The 20,484-nt window shown below is 48.0% G+C and overlaps 1 protein-coding gene across 1 annotated transcript in view; it reads right to left on the bottom strand.

Moving 5' to 3' along the window:
* Positions 1 to 20,078, bottom strand: part of LOC147724906 (uncharacterized) — a 1,184,129-nt gene extending 1,164,051 nt beyond the window's left edge. The window contains exons 1-4 of the mRNA XM_086918126.1: positions 20,012 to 20,078; positions 19,531 to 19,705; positions 19,275 to 19,429; positions 3,247 to 3,294 (exon numbers count right to left, since the gene is read on the bottom strand). Of these exons, the coding sequence (XP_086774252.1) occupies positions 3,247 to 3,294; positions 19,275 to 19,429; positions 19,531 to 19,705; positions 20,012 to 20,078 (445 nt within the window). The remainder of the gene's footprint in view (positions 1 to 3,246; positions 3,295 to 19,274; positions 19,430 to 19,530; positions 19,706 to 20,011) is intronic.
* Between the last annotated feature and the right edge of the window lie 406 nt (positions 20,079 to 20,484).

Below are 20,484 nucleotides of genomic sequence, written 5' to 3'. Positions count from 1 at the left end.
AAAAGGCAAGTCCACAATGGTGGTCTGCACATCTGGAGAAAAAACAGACCCCCTTAGCCAGGTATGCCGCTTGGTTACTATTGAGGAACCCATCACCCTAGCGACAGATTCAGCTGTGTCAAGCCCTTACTGTATGACTTGACAGGCCACAGCTTTTGTGTCCCATTAGACCTCTGCAAAATGGTCCTGAACATCCTCTGGGAGCTTGGGAATCATTTCCTTTGCAGAATCCATCAGTGCAGGGAGGTAGAGAACTAGCAGACACAATGCATTTTTTGATTTTAAGTCCATACCTTCTTGGCTGATTCTTCTATCCGCTTAGATTCCCTATCTCCAGGCATGGATGAAAAAGAGCCTGTATATTGCTTTGTAGAGCATGACGCCTGAACAACTAAGCTCTCAGGGGATAAGAAAGCCAGATCCCAAGGTGCCACTTTGTATCTTCTTGCCAGTGACCTTGAAACAGTTGGGGCAGTTATAGGCTTCTGCAATATTTCTAAGATTGGCTCCGTCAAAGCCTCATTAAAGGGAGCAGAGGCTTCAAAACAGAAGATGGAGAGTGAAGAACCTCCGTCAGAATGTATGGCTTGATCTCAGCAGTAGGCAACTCCAAGTCCAGCAGATCAGCCTCCTTCCTTGTGATTGAGAGGTAGGAAGAGACTTTGTGCAAAAGGAGGCCGTTCGGTGAAGAAAGTTCTCACTCTGGAGATGTATCTAAACCACTAGCCTCCAGCAGTCCCTCAAACTCTTGCATGGGATCAGTAATTTCCCTTCAACCTCTTCCTGTTGCTCCTAGAATTGTTCCTCCTCCAGTAGCCTCTGTGCCTCCCTTCTCGACCTCAACTTAGGTATCGGAGGTGGTGGCGGCAGACACAGTGCTGGTGACTCCAGAGCCGGCACCGATGGAAGCTCCACAGGGATAACGAAAGGCGCCGGGCAAGTCCAAGATGGTGCGGGACCGGAGCCAGATGGTGCCGGAGAAAACTTGATCCATCTCTCAAAGGATTGCACCGGCATTGAGTACCTCAGCGATGGGGAAGGCCAATTTCCCGGGGTCATCGGCATGAACAGCATAAAGGGTGCCTGGGCATTATGAGGTGGTAGGCCCATTTTAAAAGACAGCGGTCCCTTTGGGGCCAACAGGCATGCCAATAGGGTAAAAATCCTGCCAAACATGCTGAATATTGCATTTAAGAAATGGATCTGTAACTGGAGCTGGAAAGGGAGGGTACGAATCCGGAACTGCCCGCTCAGGAACACTCCAGGAGGCTGTAAGACTGTCTCAGGCTGCGGCGCCGTTGCCACTGGACCAGAAGACGGATTGGTCATCCTTTTGGTGATGCCGAAGCACTAGAGACCCCGACTTCGGAGACTACTCCTTTGACGAGTGATGCCTAGACCCATGACGCTGCTTTTTCTTGTGCTTCCTTGACAACTTCAAGGTGTGCATAGTCGCCGACTTAGACTTTGATCTCGTCCTTCTTCAGCCCCTCTTCTGCTTCTTCGCTCTGGCCATGCACAACTTGTCCTCCCTCTCCTTGGCGGCCCAATTCCTACGAAGGCACTACAATCATCCATCGACATCAAGATCTGACGGAAGGCACCGAAAACAATCGTTGTGGGGGTCAGTGATCGACATATGACCCCTGCATTCCCTACAAGGCTTGAAATCAGATTTCTTCTGAGCAGCCATTGCAAAGCTACATTATCAGGAGATACAATTAAACACTCAGAAATAGAGAGCCCTGGAAAAACAATTACGTTGCAGTGGGGCGGAAAAAAGGGAACTGATGTCAGCACGACAAGGAGGACTTCTTATGGCTCCAAAGACGTCGCACGGGGTTGCGAGTGGAGCCGTTTCACTGTGATATCCTCGTCAACATGGAAGAGCTATGGAAAAAAGTTTCTTTGGAATGGTGCGCAAGGGGTCATTCAAAAGGTGAAGAATTCACAGGCAGATATATCCACCAGAAAGAGGAATTACTGAATTGTCTGAGAAAGAGTCTGTAGACCAAACTTCTAGAATATTGGCATCACTAGGGGGCATATGTATCATCCGTTTTTTTTTGTCACAAACTCTCCGATTCGCAAAAAAGTAGCTTTGCGACTAAAAATTCGGAAAATGCGATGTATGATTGAAATTGCATCGCAAAATTAAGGAATAGCAAAATTTGCGATTCCTTAATTTTGCGTCAGCATTTAAGGAATTGCAAATTGTGATTCCTTAAATGCTATGTATGAAGCACCCAAGTTGTGAGATGTATCATTAACAAATCGCAAATTACCACCAACTTAAAGTTGGTGGTAATTTGCGATTTCCTTTCACAAATGCACTATTTGCCATTTGTGTAGATGCCATGTGGCGCACATACATGCTCTTAGGGAATGTATGTGTGCCATATAAGCACACATGTAAATTTCAGCGGTGCATCAGGGTGTCCTTATGACACCGTTGCAGCCTTGAAATGATTCTCAATTTGCGATTCTCAAATTGCGAATCGCAAATTAAGAATAACTTCTAATTAATTCCTATGGGCCTCCTTTACATACATCCCTTTTTGCAATTCTCAAATAGCTATTTCAAAAAAAACGCAATTTGAGAACCGCAAATCAGGGTGTTGATACATATGGTCCTAGACCTCTAGACATTGCCGAAGAGGTCTCATGTCAAGGTGAGCATGAGGTACTATGAAAAAGCAGAATGCCACTGAGTCTAGCATTAATAATAACATGCCTGCACTCAGATTTGCTTAATACCAGACACTTCAGAAAAATGCATATTAACTTCACCTCCGAAGGATACACTCTTGTGAACTCGGTATTTAGTACTGCGCCCAATTAGTGAATTGGTGTCAGATCCCTATCAATTTATAAGGAGTCAAACAACAGACACTTCATCCTTTAATTTTTATAAGAGTGAAAATACTGAACTTTGGTGTTGCAACAATCCGCAGTTTCACATTTCATAATACCATGAACCGTAAATGTAAAGTAATTTTTTCTTCACAGCAATGTTTTTACCAAGTACTGCACCACTAGCATTATAATGTACAGACCCAACAGCCCCTCTCAAACAATACAATGCAGGGATCCAAAAGACCCATTCTTCAGAGTGCTTTTGGAATAAAATGGGAATTTCAATTATTTGCGAAAAGCAGATGAAAACGGAGCATCGGCTAGTATTTGGTGTTTACAGTGTATTGTAAATGACTCAATTAATTTTTAATTCAAATGTACATTACATACCTGTGTGTGCTCTGTTTACTGATCGGGAGGCAACTTTTGAAGAAGAATCTGGCAAGTAGAAACAACTTGGTTACCAGCTATGGTGACATATCCCAGACAAATAAATTACTTAACTTCTGTAACTCTCTTTCTGATGGATACTATATCTAACTGCAAATTGTACCCTCCAGGCAACAGACTCGACGAGGAGAATTTTTTTTAGTAAAGCCACAAAGTGAAATTGTGTGTCTCCATGCCGATTTCATTTGCATATTAGAACCAATCCTGCGATCTGACGTTAGTTCCATGTCTTTTCCCTTTCCATGTTCTCAGGCATGGAAAGTGAACAATTGTTTTTTTTTTATAAATCTTTTTATTACAGAACCTAAACAGAGCAAAGCAGTGACAGGCTGATGCATTACATGATTTGAGATCCGTTGTCCAAACATGGATGATTTGCGACAATAGTTATATTCCCCAACTAATTTGGCCCCCAACCTTTGCTCTTAGGTTATCTTCATCCAGGTCGGTCACGCCCATTTTTCACGTTTGCCCTACACTTCTTATTGGCATGCAAATCATCCGTCGGTACTCACTCCATTTTCCAACACCTTTGTCCGATTGTGGAGACAATCTCGACTCTCATGCACAGTCCGTTCCGCCACCATACACCAGTCTATGTCACTTTTCCATTCACACAATGTGGGATTGATGTTGCCTTCCACTGCTTAGCTATATTTCTTTTGGCCACCGTAAAACCAATGTCACTGAGAGATGTTCTTTGCTTTTGAGGTCAATCTCATCCCACAACCTTGGCGACACAGATGCTGTTATATTAGATACCTTTCGGATACAGGACACCCCTCTGCCCCAATAGTCCGGTAGCGCCGGATATCCCCATATCATATGAAGAAAAGTGCCCTCTTACTTACACCCCCTCTGGAATAATCCGGACTCATACCTCCCCATTTTGACAAATGTGGTAGAGGCAAAATATGTTCTATGGAGAATTTTGAGCTGTACTAGTTTAAATCAGGATCTAATTGGCTACCTCTCTAGGGGAGGCCAGAGCCTCCTGCCATTCATCATCCTCTAGGTTGCCCAGGTCGGCTTCCCAGCACTTTCGCAGTGTGGACAAGGGTTCCGGGAGTTATTAAGGATTTAGCGGTACGTGAGAGATATCGTCCCCTTTGCCATATGATCATCTGTCCTCCAAGGGTGAGGATTCCAGGAGTTTTTCCCCTCTTGGCAGGGCTCCCCTCAGTGCATGGCTGATCTGGAAAAATGCAAAAGCATTCAGCTTGCGCCAGTTGGTAGTCCCTCAAAGGGAATCACTCCCCCTCCACCCACAAGTCTCCCACCTTCAAGATGCCAATCAGGTCCCATTTTTTGAAGCATCGCTATTTTGCTCGGAGGCCCAATTTCACAGAGTCCTTAGTGGGGTTGCTCTTGTGATATTATTACACCAGCCTAGGTCTGTATTGCGACCGATGTTGAGCTGGGCAGTGCAGCAATCTTACCCTCTTTGTAAGTCGCTCTATGATAAACATGAGGCTGCATGTTGCGCTGCTCCATTCTATATGCCGGCTCATCAGGAGGTAAGTAGACCCAGTGGTTGATTATTATGAGTTGGGCCACCCAGAAATATTTTTGATTGGCATGGAGCGCTATACCACCATTGTACCAACTTCTGGCTAGTTTCAGGAGAGAGATCCTGAGAGAGCCCCCTTCCAAGAGGAGGGAGCGAATCACAGCATCTACTGATTGTAAATACGCATTAGGCACTGGATACGGCGAGTTCTGAAGAACATATAGAAAGTTGGGGAGGGCCCTCATCTTGAAGAGAGCCTCCCTTCCTGAGAGAAACAGGGACAGGGATCTTCAATGGTGTGTATCACTCCACCAGCATTTCAGTGGGGGTTCCAAATTTAGCTCATGGAAGACTTTAGGGTCTTCAGTTATGTTTATTCCTAGGTAGCGGGAGCTGTCTGAGACCACCTTTACTGCACAGTCCCTGGGAATACATCGGGGTTCCCCTCAGAGAATATATATTAGCGATTTGTCCCAATTAATGGTGTAACCTGAATAGCTACAATGCAGATCCAGTATGTGAAAAAGGCTAAGTGAACAATTGTTGGGAACAATGTGAAGACTACTAACTTGGGACCTCTGCAAATGTTAAACAGCACTCTCTGAAGAACAGGGAGGTGGGAGGGTAGTGAGGATTTTGCGTTAGAGTATCCACCAGTAAGAGCATTACTAAAGTTGAGCAACTTGTTCTTCTGATGCATACTTCTAACAGCAGAATCCTTACCTTAGCATAAATAATAAAACCTTACTTCCAAAAGTGGAAAACCTGTGTATTGGGCTAAGACCAAAAAGTCGTGAAGAACTTGACAGGTGAAGTGAACATACTGGCTGCTAAGGCAGAAATACTTTGTAAACGTATGCACCCACACATATGTTGCAGTCTGGCAGATATCAAGGCCAACACAGTGTTAATAGTCTTGGCCCTGGTGGGATGGGCCCTCAGACATCCCAGGGACTGCTCCCTGGCCAACACATGGCAGAGCTTAGTGCAGATGACTATCCACCTCAGCAAGGTGCTCTTCTGCACAGCTTTCCCCTTTTTTAGCTTCGAGGAACCCCCCAAGACTCTGGTCCTTGGTACATTATCTGTAAAAACTAAAAACTGATTTTGGTCCCAAAAATACAGCCTGTGCTCCTTTTTTGAACGATTGGGGGAACAAAGAACACAAGTGATCGATTGCCAAACATGGAAGGAAATCACGGTTTTTGGTAAAAAGGCCCAAGCCCTCATCATCAATTTATCCACAGAAAACGTCCTGTAAATTGGTTGCAGTGACAGTCCTTGCAGTTTACTCATGCGATGGTATGACATATTTGCAATGAGTAAAATCCCCGGGCGTAGTGGGCGTAGTGGGGCTCCGCGGAGCTACGCGGAATGGGCAAGAAGCTACGCTCACTCCCGCACTCCGCGTAGCCCCACTACGCACCTCCCTCCCGCTCTCCAATACATACATTATTTAAGCAAAATACCCTAAATAAACAAGTTTAAAGCAGTTACCGTGTCCGGGGCTCGTCCGGGGCTCCCTATTTGGAATAGCGTCCTGTCAAAGATACCAATGCGCATGCGCATTTCTCCCGAGAAATGCGCATGCGCGGGCGGCCGCGCATGCGCATTGGTGTCTATGACGGGACGCTATTCCAATAGGGAGCCCCGGACGAGCCCCGGACACGGTAACTGCTTTAAACCTGTTTATTTAGGGTATTTTGCTTAAATAATGTATGTAGGGGAGGGCGGGAGGGAGGCGGGTGGCGGCCGACTCTGCTATGCACACGGAGTGGGCGTAGTGTTGCCCGGCTACGCTGTCTACGCAAAATGCGTAGGAGGCAACACTATGCCTACTCCACGGGCGTAGCCGATTCGGACGCCGGGGGCTAAAAAATAGGCTCATAAGGCGTGCACATGATGGATGTCAAGACCAAGTAAGGTCCCACTGTGGCATCACAAAAGGTTTGGGGGGAGGGTGTGTCCTGTGCAATGTTCAAAATCTTTTACACTGCATTTTCTTGATGGTGGCAAAAATATCTAGCCAGTATTCCCACCTACTGGTGCAAAACTCCCTGTGCCATCTACGGGTACAGACAGCACTCATGATCTTCCAGATGATGATTGCTTAGTTTGTCTGTTGTGGATTTCAAGGGCCCTGTGAGGTGATTTCCAACCATAAAGATGCCTGGCACTCTAGGCATCTCCAGAGGTGCAAATCCTCAGGCACAGGGCCCAAAAGTACCACAGGATAGTGGTATTGACAGTGAGAACCTCTACCAATTTTCCTTTAATAGATGTCAGAAAGTCCTTCAGGACAAGATGAATGGCACTGGAGAACATAGCCCACCGATCTCCACCTCTCAGAGGTGAACTCCCTCACCCAACACAGTAGCCATCACCACTGTCCGCTCTTGGTGAGAAAGACAGAGCAACCTATCCTACTAGACCTCTCCGCAGCATTCAACACCATCTCCCACCGCACTCTTACCGCAAAACTGCACGATGCCGGCATATTGGGCACCGCCCTTGACTGAATCCACCCCTTCCTCACAGGCAGGACACAGAGGATCAGACTCCCACCATTCCTCTCCGAACCCACAGAGATCAAATGCAGAGTACCCCAAGGATCCTCACTCAGCCCCACGCTCTTCAAAATATACATGGTCCCCCTCGCCGCCATCGTTAGACAGCATGGGCTCAGCATTGTATCCTACGCCGATGACACCTAGCTCATCCTCTCCCTCACAAATAACCCCGAAGACACCAGACGCAGCTTCCAGGGAGGAATGAAAGACATTGCAGCATGGATGAAACATACCTGCCTAAAGCTCAACTCAGAGAAGACAGAGTTCCTCATCCTTGGACCATCCTCCAGCGCCTGGGACAGCACCTGGTGGCCTTCTGCCCTCGGAAACTCACCCACTCCATCAGACCACGCCCAAAACCTCAGCATCCTTCTAGACTCCTCCCTCACCATGACCCGCCAGATCAACGCCCTTGCCTCCACCTGCTTCAACACCCTCCGCAACCTACACAAGACCTTCAAGTGCACCCCCCAGGAATGCAGAAAGACCGCCACCCACGCTCTCAAAACCAGCAGACTGGACTACGGAATGCCCTCTACGTCAGAATCAATTAAACCCTGCCACACAAGCTCCAATCCATCCAGAACACTGCAGCCAGACTCGCACATGACCCAGCACCTATGAGACATCCACTGGCTCCCCATCGAGAAGAGGGTAACCATCAAGCTACTCACCCACGCCTAAAAATCCCTCCACAACATCAGACCCAAATACCTCAACGAAATAGTCTCTTTCCACAAACCCAAAAGGAACTTCCGCTCCGCCGACCTCGCCTTAGCAGAACTCCCGCGCATCCGCAGAACCAGAGCAGGCGGAAGAGCCTTCTCCTACGTCCCAGCAAAAATCTGGAACAAGCTCCCAGTCAACATCAGACGGCTCTTCGATTGATCCGGAGCTGCACCCCCCAGCGCCTTGAGACCATTACGGGTGAGCAGTGCGCTTTAAAAACCCTGATTGATTGCTTGATTGATTGATCGCAGAACAAACTGGGATTGGCTAGCCACCACTGTAGATCATTAGGTGGTGTCAGAAAGGTGACCTTGATGCTTTGCCACCTGGATTCCATATCTTAATGCGGGGGTCGCATGTACAACCTGGCATAGTAGACAAGGAGTATGCATGAGGCAAGAAGTCTGAGAACCACCCACACCTGGATTCAGGATCCCGCCTGAAACATTGGGATCCTAGTCTAACAGTATCAGACTTGATACTGGTGAGGAATAGCCCTGTACTCCATGTGTCCTGGATCCTCCAAATGAATAGAAGCCTTTGTGAGGAAATTTGGGGAGACATTGGCTCATTTATGATGAAACCCACTAATGTTAAAAGCTCCCTATCATCTGTAGGTGGCTCATTGCTGACTCTTGCGACCCCACCTCCAGCTGCAGAGGAACAGAAATAAAGGAACTCCTGACCTTCAAATATGCGCAGCAACTATCACCATCACCATCATTTTCATTAACTACCAAGTGGTGCTGCTGATGCCAAGGATGAGAACAACAAACTGATAATGGTCAGAGCCACCTCCAGACATAGACAAATGCATGTGAAACTGCAGGACAGTTATATGAATTTACATGCTCTGCAAGTCCAAGGACACCATGCAGTGTTCCTGGAACCAGAGCACATTGAACTTTAACCAAAGGGAGCATTTTGATTTTGCTCATTTTCAGGGATCAGAGGTCCAAGGTAGTCTTGACGAACAAATTACTTACCTTCGGTAACAGTATCTGTAAGAGACATATGTAGTTATATATTCCTTACCTTAGAATTATCTCCCAGGCGTAAGACTGGTTTCAGAGACAGTTCTTCGTAGCAGTACCCCTATGTGTCAATAGGTGGCGTAGGTAGACTTCGCATCCGTCGTCTGCATCGTAGTCACCGGGATGACGTCTCAGTATCTACTTAGACAACGGCCCTGTGCGCTGACGTCAGTTCTGCCATTACTTTCCACGCCAGAACCGCAAAGCCATGCAAGACACTGACCACTGGCACACATAACTCGTGTCTTGAAAGGGAGTCCCTATCCCTAGAATTCAGTTCACAGAAAGGGGAGGGTGGGTGGGGCGGTAAGGAATCTATAACTACATATGTCTTTTACAGATACATTGTTAACATAGGTAAGTAACTTGTTCATCTGAAAGAGACTGCAGTTACAGATTCCTTCCCTTAGAATACATACCCGAGCAACCCCGGTGGTGGGCTGCGAACTAAGGTTACACCAGGAAGTCCTGGAGAACCGAACAGCCGAATAAGAAGTCTCTCCAGACTTGGCTGTCCAAGCAGTTATGTTTTGTGAACGTGTGCATGTATGCCCACGTGGCTGCCTGGCAGATGTGAATCAGCGGGACTCCACATCGCAAAGCAGTAGTGTAGCCGTCGCCCTGGTAGAATTGGCGCGCAATCCTACTGGAGGTTCCTTTTTTGCCAAATAATACAACCCATCAAGAGATGGTAATTTTGTGCACTGTCTGACTTTTCTTTTCGCCCACACAACCCACGAAAAGTTGATCGTGCACCCGGAAGTCTTTTGTGCTGTCAAGGTAGAAGGACAGAGCACGTTTTGGGTCAAGGCGGTGGAGTTTCTCCTCTTTGGAAGGATGTGAAGGTGGGAATACGGTGGGCAATGTGATGGTCTGACCTATGTGGAAATAGGTAACCACTTTTGGCCGAAAAAAGGGTCTAGTACAAAGGACGACTTTGTCTGGATGGTCAGCAAGAAAGGGAGGCTTGGACGACAGAGCCTCAAGCTGGCAAGCAGGAAAGCATTCTTTAAAGTAGGAAGACGTAAAGGACAATTATGTAGTGGCTCAAAAGGAGACTGAGGACAAGGTTCAAGTCCCATTGGGGCATTACAAAAGTAGAAGGAGGAAAGAGATGAGTAATACCCTTCAGAAATCTGCTAACATTAGGGGACTTGAAAAGAGAAGGGTGATCAGGATGGCGAAGAAAGGCCAAAATAGCTGAAAGATAGCCTTTAAGTATGCCCAGAGCAGAACCCTGCTGGGCCAAAGATAGAAGGAAGAGGAGAACCTCTGAAAGAGGGGCAGAAAGGGGATCCACAGCCTGTGCTGTGCACCATACCACAAATGTGTTCCCTCTACAGACATATACCGTTTTAGTGGAGGGGCTCCTGGCTGCCAAAATGAAATTACAGACTTCGGGAGAAAGATCCAAAGCTGTCAACTGTTGCAGCTCAATATCCACGCAAGGAGGTGTATACTGGACTGGTTCGGGTGGAGGACCTTCCCCTGTTGCTGCGACAGAAGATCCTCCCAAAGAGGCAGTCTGATCGTAGGATCGATGGCAATGCTCATGAGCTTGGGGTACCAGACTCTTCATGTCCAGTCTGGAGCCACAAGAATTTTTCGCAAAACAGCATTACTGAGCGAGTGTCGCCTTGGAAACTCCAACACGCAGAACTGCTGACATTGCGCATTCTCTTGGGTGGCGAACAGATCTAACCAACACTCTGCCCACTGCTGAAAGAGACCTTGCAATACTTCTGAGTGAGGATGCAATTCGTGATCCATCATGCACCAGCGGCTGAGTTTGTCTGCCCTGGCATTCATGGAACCTGTCAGGTGTTGAACCACCAGGGATATGTCCTAATTTTCCAGCAATGTCAAAAGGCAAAGAGCCTTCTGACATAGGGTCCATGACCCCACCCGCCCTGTTTGTTGCAGTACCACATGGCGGTGGTGTTTGTAACCGCCTGCACTACTCTTCCTTTGACAGAAGGAAGGAATGCCTTCAGTGCCAGATGGATTGCCCGGAGCACCAAAAGGTTGATGTGGTAATCAGACTCTGCCGAAGACCAGAGACTCCCTGATCCGCCTCTCCCAGGTGGCCGCCCTATCCCAGGAGTGACGCATCTGTCACCAATGTAAATTCTGGTTGGGGAAGAGAGAGGGATCTGCCGCTTACCCAATCCTGGTTCGTGAGCCACCACTGCAATTGACGTGCACTCCTCTCAGAGATCTGGACGACATCAGAAAGATTCCCCTAATGCTGCTCCCACTGGAACCTCAGCTCCCACTGCAGAGCCCGCATATGCCACCTGGCATGATCGACCAGCAGGATGCAGAAGCCATGAGCCCCAGTAGCCTCAGGGTCATACTCACCGAAATCCGGAATAGAGGCTGAAACATCTGTATCATAGCCTAAATATCCCAGATTTACTGCTTGGGAGGATAAACCCGAAACAGCGATGCATCCAGAACTGCTCCGATGAAAAGGAGCTACTGAGAGGGAATCAGGTGTGACTTCGGCACGTTGATAGTGAACCCCAGCGAGTGCAAGAGGTCCGCCGTGGTCTGTAGGTCAGAGACGACAGCCTGGGGCAGGCTCGCCTTTAACAGCCAGCCATGCAGATAGAGGAAGACTGGAACCCCTGATCTGTGCAGATGAGCTGCGACCACCGCCATCACTTTCGTGAACGCTAAAGGGGTGCTAGTAAGGACAAAGGGGAGCACGGTAAACTAAAAATGCTCATGGCCTACCATGAACCAAAGGTAACGGCTGTGGGCTGGCAGTACAGGGATGTGGAAATTGGCGTCCTGCAAGTCCAATGCTACCACCCAGTCTTCGGGATCTAGGGCAGAGAGGACCTTAGCCAACATGAGCATTTTGAACTTCTCCTTCCCGAGCAAGCGGGTGAGGGCCCCAAGGTCTAAGATAAGACACAGGCCTTTGTCTTTCTTGGCTACCAAAAATTAGTGGGAATAGTAACCATGACCTACTTCTGACACAGGAACCCGTTCAAAAGCTTCCTTGGCCAAGAGAGCCATAACTTCCTGGCGGAGAAAGGGCCTAGTGATCCTCGACATGCGATGGAGGGCTGGTGGAATGGAGGCGGCGGCATCAGGCAATAATCCTGTCCACAGAAGCACCTGTTCTGAGCTTGGACCAGGTGCCATGAAGGATGTCGATTAGGGCCTCATTAAAACGCAGCTAAGGCTCCAAAGAGGCGGCTGCCGGCTGAGGCACCTCTGTCAGGAGGTTAGTCCTGACTGCCACCATAGGAAGCTCGAGGCCCAGGGCTCAGCCGCCCTATGCAATACCATAGAGTAGGAAACTCCTTCCTCCTTAGCCACGGTAGGGGGGGGAAAGCATGCCAAGGTCTGAGGAGGTATCCAGACCACTGGCCTCACCTAACTGTTCTTGCCAGTCCGGATCTTCAAGCTGATCAGCTAGAGGGTCAACATACCCCTCCCAGTCTTTCTCACCCTTCCCTGGCTGCTACTCAGGGCGATAGGGAATGCCAGGGAGTAACAGTAGTACAAAAGTACCCTCCGATGCCGGTACCGATTTCAGGATTAGTCTGGCACCGGGTCCAAGTTGGAGGTGAGACTAAGGTCGACGCCGGTTGGGGGCACAAACGTTGCTGGGGCGTTATCACTGGAATCGGTGCCAGGGAAGGTACCATGAGGTCGACCGGTGCCGCACCCCACCTAGGCCTGGATCCCGGGGGGCCCTCCAGCACCGAGCCGGAGCAGCCAGGATCGAATGCCCAGGACCCCTAGCCGAGTCTGTGGATCTCGAAAGCGCGCCGGCAGAGTGGGCTGCTCAAAACTGCTGTGGAGTGCTTCGTAACATGCACAAAGTTGTGCTGGGGATGCTCCAGGAAAGGGAGGGAAGCGCGGAGCTGTCCCAAGTCTAGAAGATGAGCTGGAGCCCGACGATGCTCCAGGTCTTCTGTCCCATCGGCCAACAGACAGGGAGCAGCCGAAGAGCGAAGAAGTTTCTTCACCTTCTTCTTGTGCTTCGACTTACCAGAGGAGTGCGCCGACTCCGAAGAGGAATGGTGATGACTCCACGACCGGTCCCGCCACTTTCCTGTTGACTGGGACCTCGACTGATGCAGAGCGGACTGCAGGGCCTCCAAAAGCTTTCGGGACCGCTCCAGCAAAGACTTCGGGTTCATGGCCTGGCAATCTAGGCACAACTTCAGATCGTGGTCATGCTCCAGGCACCAAGGACAAACGAGTTGAGGATCGGGGACTGACATCAGCTTGTGAAAGAGTCACAGAGCTTGAAACTGGTCCAACAATGGGACATTCCTCGTGCACTAGGAGTCGAAAACTCGAAAAAGATGCCAACAAAAGTAAAAAAATGTTAGTCAAAAAATGACTTATGGCTGGCGCGAAATAAGAAAGAACTGACGTCAGTGCGCAGGGAGGTGTCTAAGTAGACATCGTAACGTCATCCCGGCAACCACCACGCCGACGATGGACGGGGAGTTAACCGATGCTACCTACGGACACGGAGGGGTCCTGGACGACTGGGGCATATTTCTGATGTAAGGAATCTATAACCACAGTCTCTCAGATTCCTGAGGCACATGTCCTTTTTTGGAATGAGGAAACAGCAGGAATAACAACTTCCAAACTTTATCTGAATCCAGTAGCTTTTCTATGGCACTACTGAAGAGGAACAGACATACCTCTTTAATAGGACAGACAGATGCTATGCTGAAATTCATTATGGAGTAGGACGAACACTGGATGGGGAAGAGAGAAAAGGTAGGATGTAGGCTGTTCAAATAATTTGCAATGACTTTCTTTTGGATGTGGGGGATTGCTCTCCTTGAAGAAAGTGCTCAATCCTGCTACCCCAATGGATGGGCATGGGCTGCTGTAGCTAAATGAAAGTGGTTTGTTGGCTGTTTCAGCAGGGGAAGAGGAGCTGGAATACAGGAGCCCTTACTGAACCATGTGCTGCCATTAGATTTCACGTCTGTGATCCCAAAAGGAATTGGCTGCATCATTTGCTGGGAATGCTGCCTCTACCGATACACCAGCCCTCTGTAACAGCTCCTACATTTTCAGAAATGGTACAGAAATTGTTTGTCATGATCAACCGCCCCAAAGAGTGCACCTTAGATCTGCCCATAAAGCATTTAAAAGCAGAGTTTACCTTCTCTCCGAAGAGGCAAGACCCATAACAAAGCTTGTCAATTAGGAATAGCCTGTATATCATCAGGGAATCGATGGACCTCATCCAGGGTTGTCTTTAAATGCCAACACTGGTGCCTGAGTGTCCTGTCAATTCTATCAACAGTGTCCATACCGTTACGGATAACATATTTGGCAGTGTCCTAGCCATTATGTATCGTCTGCACCAGAGAATGTTAAGCAAAAGAATACAAAGTTCCCCAGGGACAGTTAAAGAAGTGTGTGTATAGATATGGAGGTAGAACGAAAGCAGGGAACAGGGTGTTCCCTTGTTGGAACTAGAAGACCTCACACACCCAGAAACCTAGGTGTCATACTTCATCATTGGTCTCCTGCTCCTCGTCAGACTGGCGCAGCAATGTCTGACGGGCGCCGTAGGTGCTCTTTGTTGGAGATCTTTTGTTCCAGCCAATGGTTTGAGTGCATGTAAGGGGTCTGGTGAAGGTGTAGTCGTGAGGTTAAAAGAAGGTGAGCCAGTCCACAAGGGACTTTATTCACGTGGCTGACTCCCTTAGTTAAAATGGTGGGAGGGGAGAAAGGAACTGCTTAGTCTACAGTGGGCTAACTCAACCCTCTAAATAGGGTGCACCAGAGAATCCCTAAGATCACTAGGGACTACCGGCAAAATCATGATGGTCATGTCCCAAAGAATGTGTATAGGCCCAATAGTCAGGCAGTGTTAAAGTACTGAAGGGCCAGGCATGCAGAGGAAAACACATCTGCCAAAGGCACCAATACTTGGGTTTCCTAACAAAAGGATTGAATGGTAGGAATTTAATTAGGGTTCACCTTATTGCTCGAGGGCTATACAATAAGGCTCGCTAAAGTAGGGTGCTCTGTGAGAAAATATGCATCCCTAGGTGCCGGTTTTTAAAGCTTGGTCACATGCCTGCTACCAGGCAGGTAGAAACATTTTCAACCAAGTGATCGGCATCTTTAAATGAGAGCATTATGTTGCCAGCCCTAGCTGTTTGATTGTTCATCAACATTTTACATAAGTCTCAATAGCAAAACACTTGTAATTCTAGTACCTCAGGTACCGTTTTTTTGGCGATCCATGTAACCGATCAAGCTCTGCCTCAGTGGATGTGTCAAACCCTCTGGCATTTAAAAAAAACAATGCATGTGGCATCAACACTGTAATCAGGTATCCAAGAAGGCCAGATATCCAAGAAGGTCAGATTGGAAAAGGTTCAGCTCAAAGATAAGATCCACGCCCTTAATGAGATCTTTTTAGAGACCACCACTATCTCTAATAGAGAACTTCTTGATCAGGCTAAACGTGAGCTTAGCACTGTTTATAACACACAAAGCGAGATCTTCTTTTAACGCTTTCAGCAAAAAGTTTATGAAGAGAGCAACTTCACTGGTAGACTTTTGGCGTGGCAGGCCAAAGAGCAGGCAGTAGCAAATCAAATTAAAGCGTTAAAATGTCCCCTCACAAGATCCAAGGAAATTAGGGGATATTATGAAGACCCATTATGAAACTATCTATGGGGAATCACAAAGGGTAGACAACCAAAGACTGACCACATTTCTTCATGAAAATCCATCTCTAACCCTCTCAGAAATAGATAATCAATCTATGGCATACCCTTTCTCTTTGTCTGAACTCGAGGAGGTAGTAATGGGTTTGGCAAATGGCAAGGACTGCGGTCCGGATGGATTCCCAGCAGAATTTTTTAAGGTTTTTTTAGGAGCAGTTTCAGATTTTTTTTGGGTTTTGATAAACTCACTACTGGAAGGGGGATCGGTTCCTGAATCTTTTAGACAGGGGAATATTGTTAGTTTTCCAAAGAAAGGCAAGGACACTGTGGATCCTAGTTCTTATCGTCCAATTACGTTGCAGAATGCGGACTATAAAATCGTAACTAAACTTTTATCCTGTCGGTTCAATACATTTGCAGCACATTTAATTCATCCCGATCAGAAGAACAAGTTACTTACCTTCGGTAACGCTTTTTCTGGCAGATACAGTTTCTGCCTATGGATTCCTCATCTTGTGAATATCCCCCTTGCTTCAGCAACATTCGGAGAGTCTTTTTGTAGCTTCACACCGACGTGGACTTGGACGTCATAGAGACACGGCATTGCTCGCGACTCCGCTGACGTCACCGACGCCGGCGTGATGACATCAGTTCCGCCCTTTTTTCCGTGCCTTTGAGGCACACGGACAAACCAGTGACAATAGATATATACACAGTATACACAGTACACAATAGTCAAGGTGTCAGTGTGAAGCAAATGCAGAAAACATTTGAAATAACACATTTTCTAGACCAAGAAGTAAAAACATCACAGTAATTCTGTTATAGACGAGTAGACAACGGGGAGGCGGGTGGGACAGTGAGGAATCCACAGGCCGATACTGTATCTACCAGAAAAAGCGTTACTGAAGGTAAGTAACTTGTTCTTCTGACAGATACATCTGCCAGTGGATTCCTCACCTTGTGAATAGAGTCCCACAGCAGTCTTCACTCGCGCAGGAGGGTGTCCACTCTTCTAAACCAGGAAGTCCTGGAGAACAGAGCGCGCAAAGTGACCCTCCCTCCTCACTTCATTATCTAAGCAGTAATGTCTTGCGAAAGTGTGGAGGGAGGTCCAAGTCGCGGCCCTGCAGATATCCTCTACAGGCACACCTCTAGTCAATGCTGAGGTTGACGACTTAGCCCTTGTAGAATGAGCCCGTATACCCTCAGGTGGTTCCTTACCGGCCAAAGAGTAGCAGATCTTAATGCAGAGGACGATCCATCTTGATAATGTTCTTTTATGGACGGCTCTTCCTTTTTTACAACCAGCAAAACCAATGAAGAGCTGGTCATCCATACAACAGTCTTTCGTTCTGTCCATGTAAAAGCTTACAGCCCTCTTAGGGTCTAGACGATACAGTCTTTCCATCTCCTTGGAAGGGTGAGGTGGAGGATAAAAGGTAGGAAGGGTAATCGATTGTCCAAGGTGGAAAGGAGTCACCACCTTAGGGAGAAAAGCAGCCCTGGTCCTAAGAACCATTCGATCAGCATGAATGGTCAAGAATGGGGGCTTGGAATTAAGAGCTTGAAGCTCACTTACCCTCCTTGCTGAGGTTATTGCAACGAGGAAGACTGTCTTTAGAGTCGAGAGCCTCATAGGACATTTGTGAAGGGGCTCAAAGGGAGCACCCATCAAAAATGTCAAGACAAGATTTAAGTCCCACTGAGGTACAATAAAAGGAGTAGGATAAAACTTATTTGTGAAGCCCTTCAAAAACCTCAAAACTACAGGTGACTTAAAAAGAGATGGCTGGCCTTGCAAGCAGAGAAATGCCAAACTCTCAATGGGAGCTCAGAGGGAAAAAGGACTGGGTCGCTCTCCACTCAAACATAGACCTACAACAAAAGACCCTTTCCAACGGACGTCAACACATATCGGTGACTGAAAGAATAGAACAGTCTATATGTACTGTTACCTACTCCTGTCCTCTTCAATTTATGAGGGGAAAATTCACTGTACTCCGCCCAAGTTTACGTTTAAAAAGACCTATCCTCCTTGACAGAGACACAGAACAACAAGTACTCTGACTCAATATCAAAGATCCACACCACCAATGTTGGACCGAATACTGCTTAGAAAAAATGTGCGAGAAACAAATGACACCTCACGGAAACACCACCAACGGGGTAACTGGTATGTAATTTCCAGACAAGCCCCTGTCTCATCATCGGTAGTCACTTGATTCTCAAAGAAAGTAGAAAGAAAGAAAGTGTCCAAAACAAACAACCAAAAACGTGTAACAAACAGTGGAAAGCAGAAGCATCTGCTAGTGACAAACACACAACATAAATAAGTGCATAAAACACAGCATACAGTTCCCTTAACCAACTTTATTTATAGGGAAATGAGTATATGCTGCACAAATATAAAGGCTGGTAGCTATTCATTCATACCATTACCTATTGCCAGTGCCGACATGTTTCACTGCCATATCAATTTAAGCAGTTTCATCAGGGCTGCACTATATGCTGCCACTCCACTCTTGGACACTCGTTCTGTGTTAACCAGAGTCAGCCTAGTTGCTCATACCAGCCGTCCCGGGGTTGATAAGAATGCAGGAGTACTCCAAACGTGAGTTCTCGCCTTCACTTAGCTTTGAGCTTTCTTGATGTCGCCTCGTTAGCGTGGAGGAGACGAAGCGCTAACGAGGCGACATCACGAAAGCTCAAAGCTAAGTGAAGACGAGAACTCACGTTCCACTGCTGTGCTTGGTGAGTAGAGTACTTCTGTAAGCAGATTCAACTTAAATTCAACAGTTGGTAATGTCAAATCTAAAAGTCCTACTGCCTTCCTCATTACTACATGATATGGAGTGGTGTGACTCACTGGTTAGAGGCGGCAGACCCGGGACCAGGGTTCAATTCCCGACGCGGCAGGGTTGTGGACCAGGGTCAGCGGACTCGATAATTCTCACCTCGGTGCCTACTCTTACCAGGGATCACACTCGGCAACTCTGGGCATAGCTTGCCTCATCTTCACAACGGCCCCCCACATACGCCGGGGATGCCTGGTTTCACCTTGGAGATACCCAGTAGAGACCATCTCACAGGGAAAGCCAGGACGGGTTCCCCAGCGGTCTATTGCGCAGAGATACTCCTTCGGGAGTCGATTCTAGCGCGTTAGAAACCCACAATTAAATTAAATTAAATATGGCTGGACATCCTTTGAAGGTGCATCCGGACCTGATGATAATTCCCACTCTGGGGAAAAATCTAGACCACTAGCATCAGCCAGCTCTTCGTAGCAATCCTCATCCAGCTCACCTTCCTCCAAGTCTGGATGAGACTCGATGTACCTTCGTTCCTCCAAGAGGCGTTGTGCTTCCCTCCTGGACCTCTCCTTAACACGCCTCGCTGCCGGATCCACCATCGACTCCGACAGAGCCGGAGCCGACGTTGGTACCAAATCCGATGGCCCAGTTGAAAGCTCCAAAGGTCTGCTTGGAGTGGGCGACACCGGTATCGGAGTCGTCAACTTCGGAGGTGCCGGTGTCGACCTCGGCGGAGCCGGGCACTGCTACGGCGGCGTGGGGGCTGGCATAAACGGCATGAATGGTGCTGGGGCATAAGAGTGTGGAACACCCAAATTAAATGCCAGTGGACCCATGGGACCCGAAGGTGAACCAGAGGGGTACCATGCCCTTGTAAATACGCCATACATAGCGTTCAGGAACGCTGATGGGTCCTGGCCTGGTGCAGGAAAAGGTGGATGAACAGGCCGATCTCGAGGTATGTTCGAATCCGGCTCTTCTACAGGCGCCGATTCTTCTTCCTCCACAGGGACTTCCTCCTCCTCCTCCTCCTCTTGAGCCGGTGACGGCGTCGGAGTTGGATCTGAAGCCAGAGCCGGAGAATGAACTTGTGACTCCGAAGGCGAGGCCTCACCTTCCCGATCCGAAGTCACTTTCGGGGGGATCACCTTCGATCAAACCTTTTTGGGCGACCTCGACTTTGAGCCCGACTTCTCACCCGAATGACGTCGAGACTCATGCCTCCGTCTCTTGTGATTCTTATGCGACCTCGAAGCATGTTCCGATGAGGACTTCGAAGCCGATGCCTCTCGAGATCTTGATCTTGATCTTGACTTCGATCTCAACCTCAACTTCATCCTCCTTGAGCGGGATCTTGAAGTCTTCCTACCTTTGTCAGCTTTCAGCTTCGCTACAAGAAGTTTGGTTTCCCTCTCTCGCAGGGCCTTAGGGTTCATTTTTCGGCACGATGAACATCCATCCACATCGTGTTCAGAGCTTAAACACCAAATACAGCCTTGGTGTGGATCCGTAATGGACATCATCTTCTCGCACTCCCTGCAGGGCTTAAATCCGGTCTTCTTTGTCGACATTTTAGGGAGACAAAGAGGCAAGAGAACAAGAAAACAATGAAAAATAGTAACAGAGTTACCAAAAGCTACTGAGTATCCCGAAACCGTTAGCGTCGACGACGCGGAAAAAAGGGAACTGATGTCATCACACCGGCGTGGGCCTATTGTTGGCATCGGTGACGTCAGCGGAGTCGCGAGCGATGCCAAGTCCACGTCGGCGCGAAGCTACAAAAAGAATTTCCGAATGTTGCTGACGCAAGGGGGATATTCACAAGGTGAGGAATCCACTGGC

Source organism: Lissotriton vulgaris, chromosome 4_1 (assembly GCF_964263255.1).
Source record: "Lissotriton vulgaris chromosome 4_1, aLisVul1.2, whole genome shotgun sequence".
Classification (NCBI taxonomy): Eukaryota; Metazoa; Chordata; class Amphibia; order Caudata; family Salamandridae; genus Lissotriton; species Lissotriton vulgaris.
Note: the sequence above shows the minus strand (reverse complement) of the source record. Positions and strands in the feature narration are given on the sequence as shown.